General features: G+C 46.2%; 1 protein-coding gene across 3 annotated transcripts; it reads left to right on the top strand.

Moving 5' to 3' along the window:
• Positions 1-263: 263 nt before the first annotated feature.
• Positions 264-21,432, top strand: LOC141238552 (manganese-dependent ADP-ribose/CDP-alcohol diphosphatase-like). 3 transcript variants are annotated; one of them, XM_073668450.1, is made up of 5 exons: positions 264-490; positions 12,925-13,034; positions 17,749-18,350; positions 18,755-18,862; positions 18,970-21,432. In XM_073668450.1, the coding sequence occupies exons 3-5, from the start codon at positions 17,750-17,752 to the stop codon at positions 19,317-19,319; spliced, it is 1,059 nt and encodes a 352-aa protein (XP_073524551.1). In that variant the 5' UTR covers positions 264-490; positions 12,925-13,034; position 17,749; the 3' UTR covers positions 19,320-21,432. The 3 variants fall into 3 exon arrangements, with proteins under 3 accessions (XP_073524551.1, XP_073524550.1, XP_073524549.1); XM_073668449.1 differs by lacking the exon at positions 264-490 and adding an exon at positions 12,485-12,539; XM_073668448.1 differs by lacking the exon at positions 264-490 and adding an exon at positions 12,546-12,698.
• The last annotated feature ends 1,090 nt before the right edge of the window (positions 21,433-22,522 follow it).

Raw genomic sequence — 22,522 nt, 5'->3', positions numbered from 1 at the left:
ACATTTCTGCGAGGCTTTGAAAAGGCCTGCAGGCAGTATCAGCTGCCCATCGACCAATGGGCAAGATATTTGACTCCAGGGCTCCGAGGAAAAGCTTTGGAGGTGTTTGCTTCCCTCCCTCGAGAACAAGATGGAGACTATGAGGCCGTCAAGCAGGCCCTGATAAAAAAGTACCAGCTGACTCCGGAGGTTTACCGCACAAAGTTCAGAGCCCTCCAACGTGGACCACAGGACACCTACAGCGATGTGGTGGACGGGCTCCGAACCAACTTTGAGCAGTGGATCCAAGGACTGTCAGCGACCACCTTTGAGCAGCTAAAGGACCTGATGGTGAAAGACCAGTTCCTGCATCTGTGTCCGACTGAGGTACGGCAGTTCGTGATGGATCGGGAGCCCCCAGATGCCAATAAAGCAGCGCAGATCGCAGACACCTACGAGGCCAACTGGAGACCGGAGGTGCGGAAGCCAGTTGTCGCCAGCTGGAAAGGGGGTAAGCCATCAACCACCATCCCTGCCCCTGCCAGCCGACCTTCCGGAGGCCTTTTCCCCGTTACCAATGCCCGGCCTGCATCTGATGCCCGCAGGTGTTATTCCTGCAACCAGACTGGTCATCTCAGCGCCACTTGCCCAGAGAAGCAGAGGAAGAACCCCCCATCCAAGGCCCCAGGGCCTAGTGCATCAGTTCTTTTGGTGGGTGGGCCGGTTGGGAGGGCCTGTGAAAACTTGCAGTCTGTCAGGGTGGGGAACACTGTCACTGTAGGCCTCAAGGACACTGGGGCCGAGCGAACCCTCATCCGACCCGAACTGGTGTCCCCTGAAGCGCTTATTCCAGGAAAGACCCTGACTGTCACCGGGATTGGGGGCGTCCGATGCCCCTTGCCCATGGCCCGGGTTTTTATTGATTGGGGTGCGGGGAGTGGGGTGAAGGAAGTCGGAGTATCTGACAACCTACCTGAAAATGTTGTGTTGGGAACTGATTTGGGGAGGATGTTTGCTTATTATGTCCCTGACACCCCTCCCCGATCTGATACGGTTGGTAAGGTTAATGCTAATAATGGGAATGTCCATGCTTTACATGATGATGATGATGATGATGTTGTTGTATCGGAAGGTGCAGGAGAACTCAGCCATGTCACTCTGCGGGGTGATGTTGCTGAGGATCCCCTTGCAGGAGCAAAGGTCAGTGCCAAGGGTAATGGGGAGAGGCACGAGGACCATGAAGCAGGTGGTGCTGTGCCAGTGACCTGTGCCACAACAGATGGTGACCTGGCTGATAGTCGCTGCCCCATATGTAGCACTGTGCCTGAGGTAATGGAGGATGATGGAGAAGTAGTTCTCATGGCCTCGCAGGCTAATGAGACGGTGTTATTCCCCGGGGACACGGCCTATATAGCCGCTGTTACCCGCAGTCAGAGTGCCCAGAACGCAAGTAACGCCCTGCCTTCTGGACCCTCCTCGGACAGAGGAATAACAGGATCAGGTATGGACCCAGAGCCGGTCCCAGAGGGTCCTAGTGAGGACGTGGCCTTAACCTCACTTCTGGCTTCCTCCAGCCAGGAGTTTCAGGCAGCTCTGCACTCAGATGCTAGCCTGGAGACGTTAAGGAGCCTCGCTGAGAAGCCCACCTCCGAGTCTGATAAGGAGAGGGTATTCTGGGACCAAGGGAGGTTGTACCGGGAGACAGTTCCCTGTACACCCCAACAGGAGTGGCTGAGGGAAAGACAGCTGGTCGTCCCCTACCAATTCAGGGACGAGTTGTTGCGGATCGCCCATGAAATTCCACTCGCTGGACACTTGGGGGTCAGCAAAACCAAGGCCCGGCTGTCTCATCACTTTTATTGGCCCAAAATGAGGACAGATGTGGTGAACTACTGTCGCTCCTGTACCACGTGTCAAAGAGTGGGAAAGTCAGGGCCGGCCCCCAAAGCCCCCCTGATCTCTTTGCCAGTGATAGAGGAGCCTTTCCAGAGGATTGCTGTGGACATTGTGGGACCACTGGCCATACCCAGCAGCTCTGGAAAACGCTTCATCCTTACCGTGGTAGACTATGCTACCCGGTATCCGGAGGCAGTAGCCCTGTCCTCAATTAGGGCGGATAAGTTGGCGGACGCCCTCTTGGCCATATTTTGGCGAGTAGGATTTCCCAGGGAGATGCTTACCGACCAGGAGACCCAGTTCATGTCACGCTTAATGGAGGCCCTATGTAAGAAAATGCAGGTGCAGCATTTGGTATCGAGTGCGTATCACCCACAGACCAATGGTTTGTGTGAGCGATTCAACGGTACCCTCAAACAGATGTTAAAAATGCTGGTTGAAACCCAGGGTCGCGACTGGGAGCGTTACCTCCCACACCTGCTTTTTGCTTACAGAGAGGTTCCACAGGCCTTGACTGGGTTCTCCCCCTTTGAGCTCCTGTATGGCAGGCGTGTCCGAGGACCCCTTGGGTTGATAAGGGAATTCTGGGAAGAAGAGCCGAGCTCCCCAGGAGTGTCCATCGTGGAGTATGTCATGCGCTTCCGTGACAAGATGCAGACCTTGACGCAGTTGGTGCATGACAACATGGCGCAAGCCCAGGCTGACCAGAAGCATTGGTACGACAAGAACGCCCGAGAACGGACCTACCAGGTGGGTCAGAAGGTGTGGGTGCTGGTCCCCGTACCAAAGGACAAGCTTCAGGCGGCCTGGGAAGGCCCGTACGTCATTCACCAACAGCTCAACCCAGTCACCTACGTGATCACTCTTGACCACGCGCGGGGAAGGCGGAAGGCTTTTCACGTTAATATGATGAAGGCTCATCAAGAACGTGGAACCTGCGTCCTACCGGTCTGCAACCTGCCCGAGGATGGGGAGGATGGCCCCCTCTTTGACATGCTCGCCCAAGCGAAGGCCAGCGGGTCCCTAGAGGATGTAGAGATAAGCGACTTGCTATCCGCAGACCAGAGGTCTCAGATGCGAGCAGTGCTGAAACCCTTCCAAGCAGTGTTCACCAACCTGCCTGGTAGGACTGAAGTGGCGGTCCATGAAGTGGACACCGGGAATCATGCCCCACTCCGGCGGACAGCCTATCGAATCTCCGACGAGGTGCAGCATGCCATGCGCCAGGAGGTCGAGGAGATGCTGAAGCTGGCGGTGATTAAGCGGTCCAAGAGCGCGTGGACCTCACCTGTAGTCCTGGTGCCAAAGAAGGACTGGACCACCCGGTTCTGTGTGGACTACAGGGGGCTCAACGCTATCACAGCCTCTGATGCACAACCAATGCCACGCATTGAGGAGCTGCTGGAGCGGTTAGCCAGCGCGAGCTATCTCTCCATTATGGATTTGAGTCGGGGATATTGGCAGATTCCCTTGAGCCCCGGGGCCCAGGAGAAGTCCGCCTTTATCACCCCCTTCGGATTGTATGAATCCACGGTCATGCCTTTCGGCATGAAAAATGCCCCTGCCACTTTCCAGCGAATGGTCAACCACCTGCTCCAGGGCCTGGAGAGATACGCAGTGGCGTACCTGGATGACATTGCCATCTTCAGTCCCACCTGGGAGGATCACCTCGAGCATCTGCAGCAGGTGCTCGGGCGCATTCACCAGGCAGGCTTGACCATCAAGCCGGGAAAGTGCCAGATGGGCTTGAACGAGGTCCACTACCTGGGGCACCGGGTAGGTGGGGGTACTCTGAAGCCAGAGCCTGGAAAGGTGGACGCTATCGTGTCCTGGCCCACCCCCAGGACCAAGAAGCAGTTGCAGTCCTTCTTGGGCACCCCAGGGTACTATTGACGCTTTGTACAAAACTATAGTAGCCTTGCGAAGCCCTTGACAGATCTCACCAGGAGGAGCCTACCCCATTCAGTCAAGTGGACAGATGAATGCGAGGTGGCCTTTCGGGCTCTGAAGACTGCTCTGAGCAGCTCTCCTGTGCTAAAGGCGGTCGACGGCACACGACCACTCTTAGTACAGACCGACGCCAGTGAATTTGGCCTCGGTGCTGTACTCAGCCAGGTCGACTCGGGAAACCAAGAACACCCCGTGTTGTACCTAAGCCGGAAACTGCTGCCACCATAGAGAAGGAGTGCCTGGCCATTGTATGGGCCCTCAACTGCTTACAGCCTTACTTGTACGGGCGCCCCTTCACTGTCGTGACTGACCACCACCCCCTGAGTTGGCTGCACACCATGTCCAGTGCCAACGGAAGGTTGTTACGCTGGAGCCTCACGCTCCAGCAGTACGACTTTACCGTTCAACACCGCAAGGGCAGCGAGCATGGCAATGCCGATGGGTTGTCCTGGCGGGGGGAACCTACAGATATATGCCTGGAGGAGTACCAGAAGGTCCTACCTCCATAGCGCAGTCTAAAAGGGGGAGGTGTCAGGCGAAATGTATTTCTGCCTGAGTTTTTAAAATGAGAGATGTCTCAAAGAATTCTATTGTTGAGCTGGACCAACGTTTAATGTCAATTTTAATAACGCACAGGACTGTCACAAACACCGGGACCACATTTTTGGAATGCTCACCTTTTTCCCTTTACAATAGTATATCTTGCATAACTGAGAAACGATCGGGAACTGGGGTAATGGATTCTGAGCTTCTGAGCGTCATAGAGATTTCATATTTGATATCAATCCTCATGAATATTGGTGACGGCCAACATGATGTCTCCATCTTGGATGTGGGACCCCCCCCACACCAAGATATGAAATCTGAAGGTTTCTATGTTCTATGCAGCTGGGTGGTTTCACAAAACCGAGCCCCCGTGTGAGGTAAACAATATGGGTGTTTCCTAATCATTTGGCCCCTTTACTAAAAAGCAGAGCGGCCATTTTTCAAGTCATTCTTCTCAGGGACATCAGACGCACGCACACCACGCTGCGTAGAAGAATCACCTCTAATTTCCGGGGAGCCGTCCCCCCACAGAATCTGAGACCATCACCTCGTGGCGCAGGTTTTGCTATCACTTATCCCTTTTATTTTAATAACTGTTTATGCATATAGGTAAATTGTCTCTTTTATAATATCTTGTATATATTTTGTAAACACTGCCCCCTTTTGGGAGTAAATCATTATTATTTACCAGCTTCGTTCTTCTTGTCCTATGTCGAGCAAACACGTTCTTCACCCGCTAATTCACGTTACCTAACGGGTACCCGATCCACCTGTTCAGCGATCGGTGGTGGCAGTATACCAGTATTTATGTGATATTGTGGTTTGAGGGTGGCTGGTCGGAGGTATATATACGTTCCTGGAAGGAACTGGTGGTATATATACGTCCTGTCACATCACGTGCCACAATAGTCGACATAAATTAGAGCAGCTGCACCCGTGCTTATCCTCGGTCAATACCGTGTTTGACCAGCAGGATAAAGGGGCGCCAGAGGGCTGCAAAGTCTGACCCAAAAGTGGGTGTTGTTTCATGACAGATACAGCAGACAGTATCACACAGGAGAGGATTAAATACATGGCTCAGCAGACAGTATCACACAGGAGAGGATTAGATACACGGCTCGGCAGACAGTATCACACAGGATAGGATTAGATACACGGCTCAGCAGACAGTATCACACAGGATAGGATTAGATACACGGCTCAGCAGTCAGTATCACACAGGAGAGGATTAGATACACGGCTCAGCAGACAGTATCACACAGGATAGGATTAGATACACGGCTCAGCAGACAGTATCACACAGGAGAGGATTAGATACACGGCTCAGCAGACAGTATCACACAGGAGAGGATTAGATACACGGCTCAGCAGTCAGTATCACACAGGATAGGATTAGATACACGGCTCAGCAGTCAGTATCACACAGGAGAGGATTAGATACACGGCTCAGCAGACAGTATCACACAGGAGAGGATTAGATACACGGCTCAGCAGCCAGTATCACACAGGATAGGATTAGATACACGGCTCAGCAGTCAGTATCACACAGGAGAGGATTAGATACACGGCTCAGAAGACAGTATCACACAGGAGAGGATTAGATACACGGCTCAGAAGACAGTATCACACAGGAGAGGATTAGATACACGGCTCAGCAGTCAGTATCACACAGGATAGGATTAGATACACGGCTCAGCAGTCAGTATCACACAGGAGAGGATTAGATACACGGCTCAGAAGACAGTATCACACAGGAGAGGATTAGATACACGGCTCAGCAGTCAGTATCACACAGGAGAGGTTAGATACACAGCTCAGCAGACAGTATCACACAGGAGAGGATTAGATACATGGCTCAGCAGACAGTATCACACAGGAGAGGATTAGATACACGGCTCAGCAGTCAGTATCACACAGGAGAGGATTAGATACACGGCTCAGCAGACAGTATCACACAGGAGAGGTTAGATACACAGCTCAGCAGACAGTATCACACAGGAGAGGATTAGATACATGGCTCAGCAGACAGTATCACACAGGAGAGGATTAGATACACGGCTCAGCAGACAGTATCACACAGGAGAGGATTAGATACACGGCTCAGCAGACAGTATCACACAGGATAGGATTAGATACACGGCTCAGCAGACAGTATCACACAGGATAGGATTAGATACACAGCTCAGCAGACAGTATCACACAGGAGAGGATTAGATACACGGCTCAGCAGACAGTATCACACAGGATAGGATTAGATACACGACTCAGCAGACAGTATCACACAGGATAGGATTAGATACACGACTCAGCAGACAGTATCACATAGGATAGGATTAGATACACTGCTCAGCGGACAGTATCACACAGGAGAGGATTAGCAGGGTGATGTGACTATTAGGGGGGTCTTCTTCACCCCACAGCTCCGTCGTCGTGTAACCGTCTCTTCACGGCCCTCATGATGTCGGCTAAGTCTCTGTGTATTTGCAGTGAGATCAGGGTCTGGTCCAGCTCCTCCACAGGGTGGGGACTCTCCTCGGCCTTCTCTTCGTTACCCCCTACATCAGTAAAGCTGTCCTCTCCAGACTCCTTTTCTTGTAGGACATTTATAGGGTCTTTCATATGACAAAGCTCCTGGATGTGGCCCATTCTCCTGGAGAACTCATCCCTGTTAGTTTCCAATCGCTGGATCAGACCGGAGACCGGGAGTAATGCCTTCTCCTCCCAGGTGGAGACCACGCTCAGGACCTTCTTCTCTAGGTCATCCAGGTGGTCCCTGATGTCTCGGAACAGGACAGTGACCCTCTCTGTTTCTGCAGCCGCTCTCTTGGTCACTTTTTCCTTTTCTCTTAATAGACCTTGGAGTCTTTTCTCCATCTCGTCGTGTTTCTTGGCCAGCTTCTTCTGAATTTGTTTGCATTTTTTCTTCTTCTTCTTCGCGGCTTCCATCACAGCCATGACTTGATGTTCTCTGTGTTTTCGATTGATCCTACAGATGTTGCAAATGCAGCAATCATCCTCCTTGCAGTAATATTCCAGAATCTTCTTATGGACGGGACATTTTTTGTTCACGAGGTACGGGCTGGGCTCGATGATGATGTGTTCTGGTGACCTGCTGTGGGTGATCAGATGATTATCACAGAGAGAAGCTTCACAGTGTAGACAGGACTTGATGGCGGGGACGTAGATGTGGAGGCAGAAGCTGCATCGGGTCCCAGTGTCTTCAGATTCCTTGTGAGTCAGGAGGAAAGCGTCAGCGATATTTTGTAGCTTACGATTCTTCTTGAGGGAAACTCTTCTCTTGTACCTCTTCACACATTCTGGACACGTGTACTCTTCCTCATCCTGGTGCTCCCAGGTCTTGGTGATGCACTTTTTGCAGAAATTGTGTCCACAAGGCAAGTAAACTGGATCAGAATAAATCCCCATGCAGATGGAGCAGGTCAGTTCAGCCTTCACACCAGCGGACGCCATCACGAACACTGGAAAAACAAGTGATGTAGATGTCGTGTCAACCGAGTCCACCGCTACCGACACACAAGTCCAAGAAGGTCCAACAAAAGAATGAGACTTAAGTGTGTCAACAGAAAACTGTAATGCTGTGTGCTCTGACAATAGAAGGCGAAGACGGAAACTACACCGAAACGCCAAGGTCAAAAAGGGAGGAACAGAGTCTACCCCCCACCAAGAGTAAGAAGGATGACGAATACCCAAGCCTGTCACCAAGACAAGAATCAAGAATGTGAAGTCACAGAGCAATGGCTACAAAATCAATCATAAACCCCATGTAAGGTGGCCACTGGACAGGTCCTGGACGGGAGGTATCAATGGCTACAAAATCAATCATAAACCCCATGTAAGGTGGCCACTGGACAGGTCCTGGACGGGAGGTATCAATGGCTACAAAATCAATCATAAACCCTATGTAAGGTGGCCACTGGACAGGTCCTGGACGGGAGGTATCAATGGCTACAAAATCAATCATAAACCCCATGTAAGGTGGCCACTGGACAGGTCCTGGACGGGAGGTATCAATGGCTACAAAATCAATCATAAACCCTATGTAAGGTGGCCACTGGACAGGAGGTATCAATGGCTACAAAATCAATCATAAACCCCATGTAAGGTGGCCACTGGACAGGTCCTGGACAGGAGGTATCAATGGCTACAAAATTAATCATAAACCCCATGTAAGGTGGCCGCTGGACAGGTCCTGGACGGGAGGTATCAATGGCTACAAAATTAATCATAAACCCCATGTAAGGTGGCCACTGGACAGGTCCTGGACAGGAGGTATCAATGGCTACAAAATCAATCATAAACCCCATGCAAGGTGGCCGCTGGACAGGTCCTGGACGGGAGGTATCAATGGCTACAAAATCAATCATAAACCCCATGTAAGGTGGCCGCTGGACAGGTCCTGGACGGGAGGTATCAATGGCTACAAAATCAATCATAAACCCTATGTAAGGTGGCCACTGGACAGGTCCTGGATGGGAGGTATATGTCCCCAAGATGCTAAACCTCATTGATGTAGGACCTGGAGAAGCAGGCTTCAGGCCAGCACGTGTAGTGCTGAGAGGTGTTTTTAATGGGCCCAGATTTTGGAACTGTATTTTAGGAGCGGCCATTAGAGCTGGGTGGGACTGGCCGTTCCCTTACCTCCAGTTCCAGGACTTGGAACGGACTATAGAAGGCAGTCCAGCTGCCTCCATCAGTGTCTGGGAGTAGAGATGGAAACCCCTCTGTTGGTGTTAGATCCTGACCAGCTGTGTGTGTGTGTCTGAACGAGTGAGCCCGTACCTCTAAAATGAACTATTTACTTTTGTGTTATCCCTTTGTGCTGGAAAAGGCTGTTTTATTTTGTTAACCTAGACATTTATTTTGAACTAACGAACTGGTTTCTTGTGTGTGCACCAGGGTCTACCAGAGAGCTGATCCCCTACATTCCCAAAATACCAGCCAGTGACCCAAAATTCTGATATATAGAGGCAGTATTATAGTAGTGTTACACGCACGCCGCTACGTTCCGATATTGGCAAGACAGGTTACATGAATTCTTTGGAATCTTAGGGGAACCATTACTCAGGGCGACCATAGACCATATGCTGCAGCTTCTCTCAGGCACACAGGGGTATTGACCCTCAGGCACAGACACGTAGGTTGTTTCACTTGCTGACCAGACACACATGACAAGAGTCCTCATAAACGGTAGAACAGTAGTATTTAATAAGAAGCCGCACAGCCAGTGCAAGTTAAGTCTTATGAGCAACAGGCTCCAGTGACAAACAGTACAGTTTCCTTAGCAGCGCAGCAGTTCACAGTCTTCCCAGTAGTACAGGACAGCACAGTTCTAATGCAAAGGCACATTAATGAACCCAGCATTCTTTACAGCACAGTGAGATGGAGGAGGGGGAGAGGGTTTGCTGAGAGAGATGATCCCTGTGACACCATTTCTTACAGTCCTTATCTTTATGCCTGACAATACTCTGCCCAGCTAGTTCAGGAACTCTACGTGACCTGTGCTTAGCTTCACTCCTGACTTGAATCCTTTTCACTTGCAGGGGCACTTCTGTGAGATGCAGAACACACACACCACCTTTCTCTTCAGCTCCAGCCAGACAATTTTCCCACAATCCCCCTGGGGCTCTGCTAAAACATTCCCCTTCTCCTGTGACTGTGTTAACCCCTCTAGTTGCTGGATGCTTTTAAAGCACTAGCACTACTTCTGCATGTCACACTCTGCAAAAGCACTACTTCTGCATGTCACAGTAGTTATATTCTTGTACATAGGAGCAGTATTATAGTAGTTATATTCTTGTACATAGGGGGCAGTATTATAGTAGTTATATTCTTGTACATAGGGGGCAGTATTATAGTAGTTATATTATTGTACATAGGGGGCAGTATTATAGTAGTTATATTCTTGTACATAGGAGCAGTATTATAGTAGTTATATTCTTGTACATAGGAGCAGTATTATAGTAGTTATATTCTTGTACATAGGAGCAGTATTATAGTACTTATATTCTTGTACATAGGAGCAGTATTATAGTAGTAATATTCTTGTACATAAGGGGCAGTATTATAGTACTTATATTCTTGTACATAGGGGGCAGTATTATAGTAGTTATATTCTTGTACATAGGAGCAGTATTATAGTAGTTATATTCTTGTACATAGGAGCAGTATTATAGTAGCTATATTCTTGTACATAGTGGGCAGTATTATAGTAGTTATATTCTTGTACATAGGAGCAGTATTATAGTAGCTATATTCTTGTACATAGGGGGCAGCATTATAGTAGTTATATTCTTGTACATAGGAGCAGTATTATAGTAGTTATATTCTTGTACATAGGGGCAGTATTATAGTAGTTATATTCTTGTACATAGGAGCAGTATTATAGTAGTTATATTCTTGTACATAGGGGTAGTATTATAGTAGTTATATTCTTGTATATACGGGCAGTATTATAGTAGTTATATTCTTGTACATAGGGGCAGTATTATAGTAGTTATATTCTTGCACATAGGAGCAGTATTATAGTAGTTATATTCTTGTACATAGGGGGCAGTATTATAGTAGTTATATTCTGGTATATAGAGGGCAGTATTATAGTAGTTATATTCTTGTACAAAGGGGCAGTATTATAGTAGTTATATTCTTGTACATAGGAGCAGTATTATAGTAGCTATATTCTTGTACATAAGGGGCAGTATTATAGTACTTATATTCTTGTACATAGGGGCAGTATTATAGTAGTTATATTCTTGTACATAGGGGCAGTATTATAGTAGTTATATTCTTGTACATAGGGGGCAGTATTATAGTAGTTATATTCTTGTACATAGGGGCAGTATTATAGTAGTTATATTCTTGCACATAGGAGCAGTATTATAGTAGTTATATTCTTGTTCAAAGGGGCAGTATTATAGTAGTTATATTCTTGTACATAGGGAGCAGTATTATAGTAGTTATATTCTTGTACATAGGAGCAGTATTATAGTAGTTATATTCTTGTATATAGGAGCAGTATTATAGTATTTATATTCTTGTACACAGGGGGCAGTATTATAGTAGTTATATTGTTGTACATAGGAGGCAGTATTATAGTAGTTATATTGTTGTACATAGGGGCAGTATTATAGTAGTTATATTCTTGTACATAGGGACAGTATTATAGTAGTTATATTCTTGTATATAGGGACAGTATTATAGTAGTTATATTCTTGTACATAGGGGGCAGTATTATAGTAGTTATATTCTTGTACATAGGAGCAGTATTATAGTAGTTATATTCTTGTACATAGGGGCAGTATTATAGTAGTTATATTCTTGTACATAGGAGCAGTATTATAGCAGTTATATTCTTGTACATAGGAGCAGTATTATAGTAGTTATATTCTTGTACATAGGGGGCAGTATTATAGTAGTTATATTCTTGTACATAGGAGCAGTATTATAATAGTTATATTCTTGTACATAGGAGCAGTATTATAGTAGTTATATTCTTGTACATAGGGGGCAGTATTATAGTAGTTATATTCTTGTATATAGGACCAGTATTATAGTAGTTATATTCTTGTACATAGGGGCAGTATTATAGTAGTTATATTCTTGTACATAGGGAGCAGTATTATAGTAGTTATATTCTTGTACATAGGAGCAGTAATATAGTAGTTATATTCTTGTACATAGGAGCAGTATTATAGTAGTTATATTCTTGTACATAGGGGGCAGTATTATAGTAGTTATATTCTTGTACATAGGAGCAGTATTATAGTAGTTATATTCCTGTACATAGGGGGCAGTATTATAGTAGTTATATTCTTGTACATAGGAGCAGTATTATAGTAGTTATATTCTTGTACATAGGAGCAGTATTATAATAGTTATATTCTTGTACATAGGGGCAGTATTATAGTAGTTATATTCTTGTACATAGGGGGCAGTATTATAGTAGTTATATTCTTATTTATATATAGTCTTTATTATTATTATTACTTCTGTAAGTTCGGTTCTTTGTGTTCCTGCTGTCACCACACTCGGGTTTATGTATACTTATTGTATCCCTGCAGAGCTGTGTTGTCATATACAGATCATATCTGGTGGTTACGAGTAGTTGTCATGTGAGCGGCCGGAGCTCAGACGTTAATGCTTCGCCTGCTGTGAGTCACTAAGTATGAGGAAGTATGCTGGGAAACCCGGGGAATAATTCCTGACAGCTCCAGTGACGTTTGTGTTCCTTGTCGGATCCAGTCTTAGTTTTGCTCCTTTTTTCACATTTTCCTCCCCATCGATGATGTCTGATCACTTTATTACATGAGGTATGTGGCGGTGCTGGGATCAGGTGGGTGACGCTCCGTCCTATGCGCTTGGTCATACAGAATCATCTCCGAGGATCAGATTTACCTTTCAGGAGTCCGGGAAAGTTTTGTGATGAGAATTGAGGATAACTTGTGTGAGGGTTTTTGGAGTAAATGACGTTGTGATCATTGCAGATTTATGTATAAATCCCGGCGGTGATGTCATCTTTCTGCTCCCTCTTTCCAGCTGGTGGTGATGTCATCGTCTTCCGCTTTCCTTACGGCCGGCGGTGACTCTGCAGGACGCGTCTTGTGTACAGGACGGGAATCACGGAGGAGCAGACATTGATCTCCGGAGTGAGTGACTCTGCTCCGCTATAAGCTGGGAATATTAATATGGTGGGAGGGGGAGACGTGCGGGTAAAGCCCAAATCCAGAAGTTACAGAGGGAAGTTGTGGGAGGTGGTAAGGAACCCAAGCTCCTCTTTAGTTTCCTTATAGAACACATAGAGAATGTATCACTACTCCCATTATCTCTGGTCCCAGGAGCTCACGATCTACTCACAGAATATATCACTCCTATCTTCCGTACAGCCATGTACTATTGACTTGTAAGGTTTTGGTTGACTTTCCCCCTTTTTTGCGTTCGAGGTAATTTTTGGACACAATTTTTTAGCCATTTTTCTTTATTTTATTTGTGACAATTCAACGTCCTTTTGATTAATCTGTTTTATTATATTCATTTTTCGCTTTTTAAGTTTATAGTTTGAGAATAAAAAGTAAAGAAGTGTTAAATTTTAGTCATTTTCTCTAGGGATTGCTTAGTGTTACTCATCATCTACCGTTTATTTTTGGGGTAATTGGGGCAGAAGTATGAAAATGATAAATCTGGGTTTTCCTTTTTTTTTTTTTTCTGCAGGAGGTTGGGAATATTTTACGTGTAATTTTTCTTTGTGATTATTTTTGGTTGATTGTTATTTTCTGTCTCAGGATCATTGGTGACTTTCTTACTTTGTATAGTTTTCCAAGGGCGAGCTAGTTACTCCCCTTTGTGGCCGCCATGTCACCAATTCCACTTATTGAGGTCACAGAATGGTGACCACCCTTCTTTCTTCTCCCCAGGGTCCTGCTGAGCTCCAAACATTATAAACCCTAAACCCATACCTTCCAACATTCCCAAATTTGTTGAAACTGTCCCAAAGTTTTGCAATCCATCCCTTGAAATCTGGACCAACATGAGCTGGCGTTTACGTCAAACCCATCCAAGAGCGGCCATTCTCACTTGGTTTTGGACAACTTGACGAGGGGTTGACATGTTTGCGAACCAGCGAGGTTTACACAACAGTTATAGCTGATGCAGAGACGGCCACAGACCAGTGTTGGATGAAGAAGATTTTACCTTTGTCTTCTTCTAAAAGCACTTATTGGTATCCATTCATACTTTTGGGTAGAGATGGCTGATGGTTCCAATGTCCGATAGGTGGCACTTTTACATTCGATGCCTTGTTACATGGTGGCAATAAAAACTTGGACACTCTAGATCTCAGTTTCAGCAGTTAAGGGTTAGCTGAGGACAAGTCAATATTAATGTCACTCACACAGGCCTCTGGACACTGTGGTCGTCACACAGGCCTCTGGTGTCACGGGCGTGTCAGGTGTGACAGACAGTCGCTCTGGATCCGGCTGTAGAAGGTCACTGCGCTTGGCATTGCTGACGCCTTCTTGATCCTCTCATCTCTGTAGTATAGTGGTATCCTTCTTCCTTTAGGACCCAGCAGCGACCTCCACCTTCTGCTGCTGATTGACACACCCTTGCTTGGTAGTTAAAAACTCTCAGTTTCTCCAGAGAGTCGCCGTTGATAGTTCTATGTACCTCTGTGCAGAACTGGCAGTCGGCTAGTCTCGTCTTTGGTGCCCTTGGAGGACAGCTGGCGTTATCTCTTTGGTGTCTGCTCAAGCTAAGTGTATCCCCTTTGTTTGTTTATCTTGTTGTATTTAATTTGTAGTGGGGCCTGACTAGTGCTCATCCCGTTCCTTCCCTATCTAGGGCCTAGCTCTAGGTACATTCAGGGTATAGGTTCCTGCTCGGCGATAGGTGCAGAACTTATATAGAGATGATAGGGTAGGCAGGGTGATATTAGATATCCCTAAGGGTCTCCACTCCCCCTTTCCCTAGTTGTTGGGCTCCCTTCCCCTCTTCCCCTTCTCGTCATTGTACACTTATTCCTTCCCTCACCTTGCGTGACATCTGGACACTGTTGTCATCACACAGGCCTCTGGACACTGTGGACGTCACACAGGTCTCTGGACACTGGATGTCACACAGGCCTCTCGACACTGTGGACTTCACACAGGCCTCTGGACACTGTGGACTTCACACAGGCCTCTGGACACTGTGGACATCACACAGGCCTCTGGACACTGTGGACTTCACACAGGCCTCTGGACACTGTGGACCTCACACAGGCCTCTGGACACTGTGGACCTCACACAGGCCTCTGGACACTGTGGACCTCACACAGGCCTCTGGACACTGTGGACCTCACACAGGCCTCTGGACACTGTGGACCTCACACAGGCCTCTGGACACTGTGGACCTCACACAGGCCACTGGACACTGTGGATGTCACACAGGACTCTGGACACTGTGGACCTCACACAGGCCTCTGGACACTGTGGATGTCACGCAGGCCGCTGGACACTGTGGATGTCACACAGGCCGCTGGACACTGTGAACCTCACGCAGGCCTCCTGACACTGTGGACGTTACGCAGGCCTCTGGACACTGTGAACGTCACACAGCCCTGTGGACGTCACGCAGGCCTCTGGACACTGTGGACGTCACGCAGGCCTCTGGACACTGTGGACGTCACGCAGGCCTCTGGACACTGTGGACGTCACGCAGGCCTCTGGACACTGTGGACGTCACGCAGGCCTCTGGACACTGTGGACGTCACGCAGGCCTCTGGACACTGTGGACGTCACGCAGGCCTCTGGACACTGTGGACGTCACGCAGGCCTCTGGACACTGTGGACTTCACGCAGGCCTCTGGACACTGTGGACGTCACGCAGGCCTCTGGACACTGTGGACGTCACGCAGGCCTCTGGACACTGTGGACGTCACGCAGGCCTCTGGACACTGTGGACCTCACACAGGCCTCTGGACACTGTGGACCTCACACAGGCCACTGGACACTGTGGATGTCACACAGGACTCTGGACACTGTGGACCTCACACAGGCCTCTGGACACTGTGGATGTCACGCAGGCCGCTGGACACTGTGGATGTCACACAGGCCGCTGGACACTGTGAACCTCACGCAGGCCTCCTGACACTGTGGACGTTACGCAGGCCTCTGGACACTGTGAACGTCACACAGCCCTGTGGACGTCACGCAGGCCTCTGGACACTGTGGATGTCACGCAGGCCTCTGGACACTGTGGACGTCACGCAGGCCTCTGGACACTGTGGACGTCACGCAGGCCTCTGGACACTGTGGACGTCACGCAGGCCTCTGGACACTGTGGACGTCACGCAGGCCTCTGGACACTGTGGACGTCACGCAGGCCTCTGGACACTGTGGACGTCACGCAGGCCTCTGGACACTGTGGACTTCACGCAGGCCTCTGGACACTGTGGACGTCACGCAGGCCTCTGGACACTGTGGACGTCACGCAGGCCTCTGGACACTGTGGACGTCACGCAGGCCTCTGGACACTGTGGACGTCACGCAGGCCTCTGGACACTGTGGACGTCACGCAGGCCTCTGGACACTGTGGACGTCACGCTGGCCTCTGGACACTGTGGACATCACGCTGGCCTCTGGACACTGTGGACGTTACGCAGGCCTTTGGACACTGTGGACGTTACGCAAGCCTCTGGACACTGTGAACGTCACGCAGGCCTCTGGACACTGTGGACGTCACGCAGGCCTCTGGACACTGTGGACGTCACGCAGGCCTCTGGACACTGTGGACGTCACGCAGGCCTCTGGACACTGTGGACGTCACGCAGGCCTCTGGACACTGTGGACGTTACGCTGGCCTCTGGACACTGTGGACGTCACACTGGCCTCTGGACACTGTGGACGTTACGCAGGCCTCTGGACACTGTGGACGTCACGCAGGCCTCTGGACACTGTGGACGTCACGCAGGCCTCTGGACACTGTGGACGTCACGCAGGCCTCTGGACACTGTGGACGTCACGCAGGCCTCTGGACACTGTGGACGTCACGCAGGCCTCTGGACACTGTGGACATCACGCTGGCCTCTGGAGACTGTGGACGTCACGCTGGCCTCTGGACACTGTGGACGTCACGCAGGCCTCTGAACACTGTGGACTTCACGCAGGCCTCTGGACACTGTGGACGTCACGCAGGCCACTGGACACTGTGGACATCACGCAGGCCTCTGGACACTGTGGACGTCACGCAGGCCTCTGGACACTGTGGACGTCACGCAGGCCTCTGGACACTGTGGACGTCACACAGGCCTCTGGACGTCACAGAGGCCTCTGGACACTGTGGACGTCACACAGGCCTCTGGACACTGTGGACGTCACACAGGCCTCTGGACACTGTGGACACTTCACACAATAACGTGTTTGCATTAGAACAAGACCAGGGTCACTTTTACACCAGCGCTCTAAGAGCCTTTCCGTAACTGATCCCTCCTTTCACTCTCTTATTCAATTGGACCTCACTGCCGAGACCTCCTTACAGGCCTCAGAGCAGCCAATCTCCCGCTACTTACTGGTCACCAGTCCTTCCCGCATATATGCATGTTGGGTCCACCAGACCCTCCAGAGCGGAGTTCTCCCGAGGCTGACAGCAGTGGCACAATGCACAAACACACATCACCATGTGGCTTTTCTTGGGGCCAAGCAGCCATTGTCACCTCCTCCTTTAGTTTACAGCCATGACACCATTGTTCCCTGTGACAGCTTCTATATCAGGTCATGGTGGTGCCACCTCATATCACAACCTACCATACGATTAAACCAGGGACTGCAGGATGCACAGTATATCACCAAATCCTTTAAGACTATCTGTTATTTGTATTCTCTACAGGATGGAAGAACCAAAGAAATACTTGAGAGGTTCCTGCAGGCATGGTCACTTTTATTTTACATTTGGGGTCATAGCAGATATTCAGTATGCCAATAAACCAGATGGACGTAGCGGCTGGAAAACCATGAGATACTACAGTCAAAGCTGCCTCCACCTCCAGGATGCCATAAAGCATTGGAACGCGGAGGACATCAAGCCCAAGTTTGTGTTGCAACTTGGGGACATCATCGACCACTACAACAAAACAGCTGGAAGGTCGGAAAAATCACTTGAAATGGTTCTTTCCATGACCAAGTTGGCACTGATGCCTTTCCATCATGTCTGGGGTAACCATGAATTTTATAACTTCAGTCGAAAATATTTAATGGACTCAAAACTTAACACAAGTTGGCTGGAGGACAAACAACAAGAGGAGCTCGACCAAAGTTGTGGAGGAACCTCAGCTAACAAGGACTACTACGCGTATCATTTCAGTCCTCATACTAAGTTCAGGTTCGTTGTGGTGGACACATATGATCTAAATGTCCTTTGTGGAGAAATGTCCAGCGAGAAATACCGAAAGTCTTTACATCTCATGGAAAGTAGTCAAGATAAATTAAATGGTACGTTCTTTAAAAGTGGAAGAATTTGCTGATGACTGGTCTAAGGGTGGAAGGGTCCTTGCATGTGAGGTCACTCTCATGAAAAACAAATTAGTTTTATCAAAACATTTATGATCACTTGGGTGTTTGCATATCCTCAACATGGTGGGTGGTTTTTGGTTACCTCTACGTTGAGAGCTTAGTCTTCTTGCCAGATCCTTACTAGGTTCTCATACTTTAGACCAAACTTCTTACTAATGCCAAAAACCTCACCTCATGATGCTACATTATATTCGTGGCACCTTAATTTCCTGGCTTAGGACCACAGTTACAGCCTTGGGAATTATATCTTGATATCTTGATATTTGTCTTCAGCAGATCCATGAGATGTGAGCTTTATGTTATCCTCCTTTTGTACATAATAGGCTTTCACCTGAGGGAGTTTAATGGTGGCATGGGCCAAGAGCAGTTGGCGTGGTTAAATGATGTCCTCACATATTCCGACAAGAATGGTGAGAGGGTGATCATTGCTGGTAAGTGATTCATCATTGGGGCTCCAAATATATTTTGGAAAATATTGTGCAGTTCTTTTTGAAAGTCAACGTAATTGTGACCCGGACTCGATGTTCCTTCTGCACAGGTCACATCCCCATCCACCCAAAAGCGATTCGTAGCTCCTGCTTGGCTTGGAATTATGACGAGATCCTCAGAACCATCTACTCTCACCACTGCGTTGTGTGTTACTTTGCCGGGCATGACCACAGTGGTGGATACCACCGGGACTCCCATGGAATACATCATGTCACTATGGAGGGCGTCATTGAGTCACCACCGGGCACCAACGCCTTTGGGACAGTCTTTGTGTATGAAGATGGGCTGCTTCTACAGGGCAGAGGGAGGGTGAGGGACCGCTTCTTGTCATATGTTATGGAGGATACATTGGCCCCCAGTTGTTTCACATGTTCAGGTGTTTCCTCCAAGGAAGGATGAGCTTCGTGAAGCCGGAGTTGCAACGTCTTAATTACAGACAAACCATAGAAAAACAAGTGGTGAGATAAATAGCGGAAAATGCGGCGCCCAACGTCAACTGGTCACCAACGTAAATCATCGTATAGTGCCTCAAGGTACCATAGAGTTTCCAAATAGTACCACCATATAATGCTTCAATAAAATATGCCATGCAGTGCCTCATTGGGAAGAAAAGTCCCCCATTAATGTCACCATTAGACTCATACAGTGCCCCCTACAGACATCATCTCTTTTCAGCCACGCAGTGCCCAACATACTCTGTCCTGCGTTTCCTATCTATTGCTAGGGATGTTCAGGGTAGGAGACTTCACCTAGAGAATGAACCGTAATGATAATCTCTGACCTCCCGGAGGCTCCCAGGGAGCGATCACATAATACAACCCTGAAAAAGGTTCAAAAAGCAGAGGAAGCAGCAATCCTAATGATGACTGATAGGACTTTCATCATGGCTGATTGAATTACGGATTTTATTGCACAAATCTGAACAGTAAAAGCTGACTAAGAAACTAAACTCCCGGAATTATTCTCTCTTCATAAGATGTAAAACTAACAAACCTCAATAAGAAGAAGAATATAACTACTATAATACTGCCCCCTATGTACAAGAATATAACTACTATAATACTGCCCCTATGTACAGGAATATAACCACTATAATACTGCCCCCTATGTACAAGAATATAACTACTATAATACTGCCCCTATGTACAGGAATATAACTACTATAATACTGCTCCCTATGTACAGGAATATAACTACTATAATACTGCTCCCTATGTACAGGAATATAACTACTATAATACTGCCCCCTATGTACAAGAATATAACTACTATAATACTGCTCCTATGTACAAGAATATAACTACTATAATACTGCCCCCTATGTACAAGAATATAACTACTATAATACTGCTTCTATGTACAAGAATATAACTACTATAATACTGTCCCTATGTACAAGAATATAACTACTATAATACTGCTCCTATGTACAAGAATATAACTACTATAATACTGCTCCCTATGTACAAGAATATAACTACTATAATACTGCCCCTATATACAAGAATATAACTACTATAATACTGCCCACTATATACAAGAATATAACTACTATAATACTGCTCCCTATATACAAGAATATAACTACTATAATACTGCTCCCTATGTACAAGAATATAACTACTATAATACTGCTCCTATGTACAAGAATATAACTACTATAATACTGCCCCCTATGTACAAGAGTATAACTACTATAATACTGCTCCCTATGTACAAGAATATAACTACTATAATACTGCTCCCTATGTACAAGAATATAACTACTATAATACTGCAACTATGTTCAAGAATATAACTACTATAATACTGCCCCCTATGTACAAGAATATAACTACTATAATACTGCCCCCTATGTACAAGAATATAACTACTATAATACTGCTATGTACAAGAATATAACTACTATAATACTGCTCCTATGTACAAGAATATAACTACTATAATACTGCTCCTATGTACAAGAATATAACTACTATAATACTGCTCCTATGTACAAGAATATAACTACTATAATACTGCCTCTATTTACAAGAATATAACTACTATAATACTGCCCCCTATGTACAAGAATATAACTACTATAATACTGCTCCCTATGTACAAGAATATAACTACTATAATACTGCAACTATGTACAAGAATATAACTACTATAATACTGCCCCCTATGTACAAGAATATAACTACTATAATACTGCCCCCTATGTACAAGAATATAACTACTATAATACTGCTATGTACAAGAATATAACTACTATAATACTGCTCCTATGTACAAGAATATAACTACTATAATACTGCCCACTATATACAAGAATATAACTACTATAATACTGCTCCCTATATACAAGAATATAACTACTATAATACTGCTCCCTATGTACAAGAATATAACTACTATAATACTGCTCCTATGTACAAGAATATAACTACTATAATACTGCCCCCTATGTACAAGAGTATAACTACTATAATACTGCTCCCTATGTACAAGAATATAACTACTATAATACTGCTCCCTATGTACAAGAATATAACTACTATAATACTGCAACTATGTACAAGAATATAACTACTATAATACTGCCCCCTATGTACAAGAATATAACTACTATAATACTGCCCCCTATGTACAAGAATATAACTACTATAATACTGCTATGTACAAGAATATAACTACTATAATACTGCTCCTATGTACAAGAATATAACTACTATAATACTGCTCCTATATACAGGAATATAACTACTATAATACTGCCCCTATGTACAAGAATATAACTACTATAATACTGCTCCTATGTACAAGAATATAACTACTATAATACTGCTCCTATGTACAAGAATATAACTACTATAATACTGCCTCTATTTACAAGAATATAACTACTATAATACTGCTCCTATGTACAAGAATATAACTACTATAATACTGCTCCTATGTACAAGAATATAACTACTATAATACTGCCCCTATATACAAGAATATAACTACTATAATACTGCCCCTATATACAAGAATATAACTACTATAATACTGCTCCTATGTACAAGAATATAACTACTATAATACTGCTCCCTATATACAAGAATATAACTACTATAATACTGACCCCTATGTACAAGAATATAACTACTATAATACTGCCCCCTATGTACAAGAATATAACTATTATAATACTGCCCCTATGTACAAGAATATAACTACTATAATACTGCTCCCTATGTACAAGAATATAACTACTATAATACTGCCCCCTATGTACAAGAATATAACTACTATAATACTGCTCCTATATACAAGAATATAACTACTATAATACTGACCCCTATGTACAAGAATATAACTACTATAATACTGACCCCTATGTACAAGAATATAACTATTATAATACTGCCCCTATGTACAAGAATATAACTACTATAATACTGCTCCCTATGTACAAGAATATAACTACTATAATACTGCCCCCTATGTACAAGAATATAACTACTATAATACTGCTCCTATGTACAAGAATATAACTACTATAATACTGCTCCTATATACAAGAATATAACTACTATAATACTGCTCCTATGTACAAGAATATAACTACT

The sequence above is a fragment of the Phyllobates terribilis genome, unplaced genomic scaffold (assembly GCF_046119375.1).
Source record: "Phyllobates terribilis strain yellow unplaced genomic scaffold, ASM4611937v1 Scaffold_761__1_contigs__length_706479, whole genome shotgun sequence".
Classification (NCBI taxonomy): domain Eukaryota; kingdom Metazoa; phylum Chordata; class Amphibia; order Anura; family Dendrobatidae; genus Phyllobates; species Phyllobates terribilis.
This window is presented reverse-complemented; position numbering and strand designations above follow the sequence as displayed.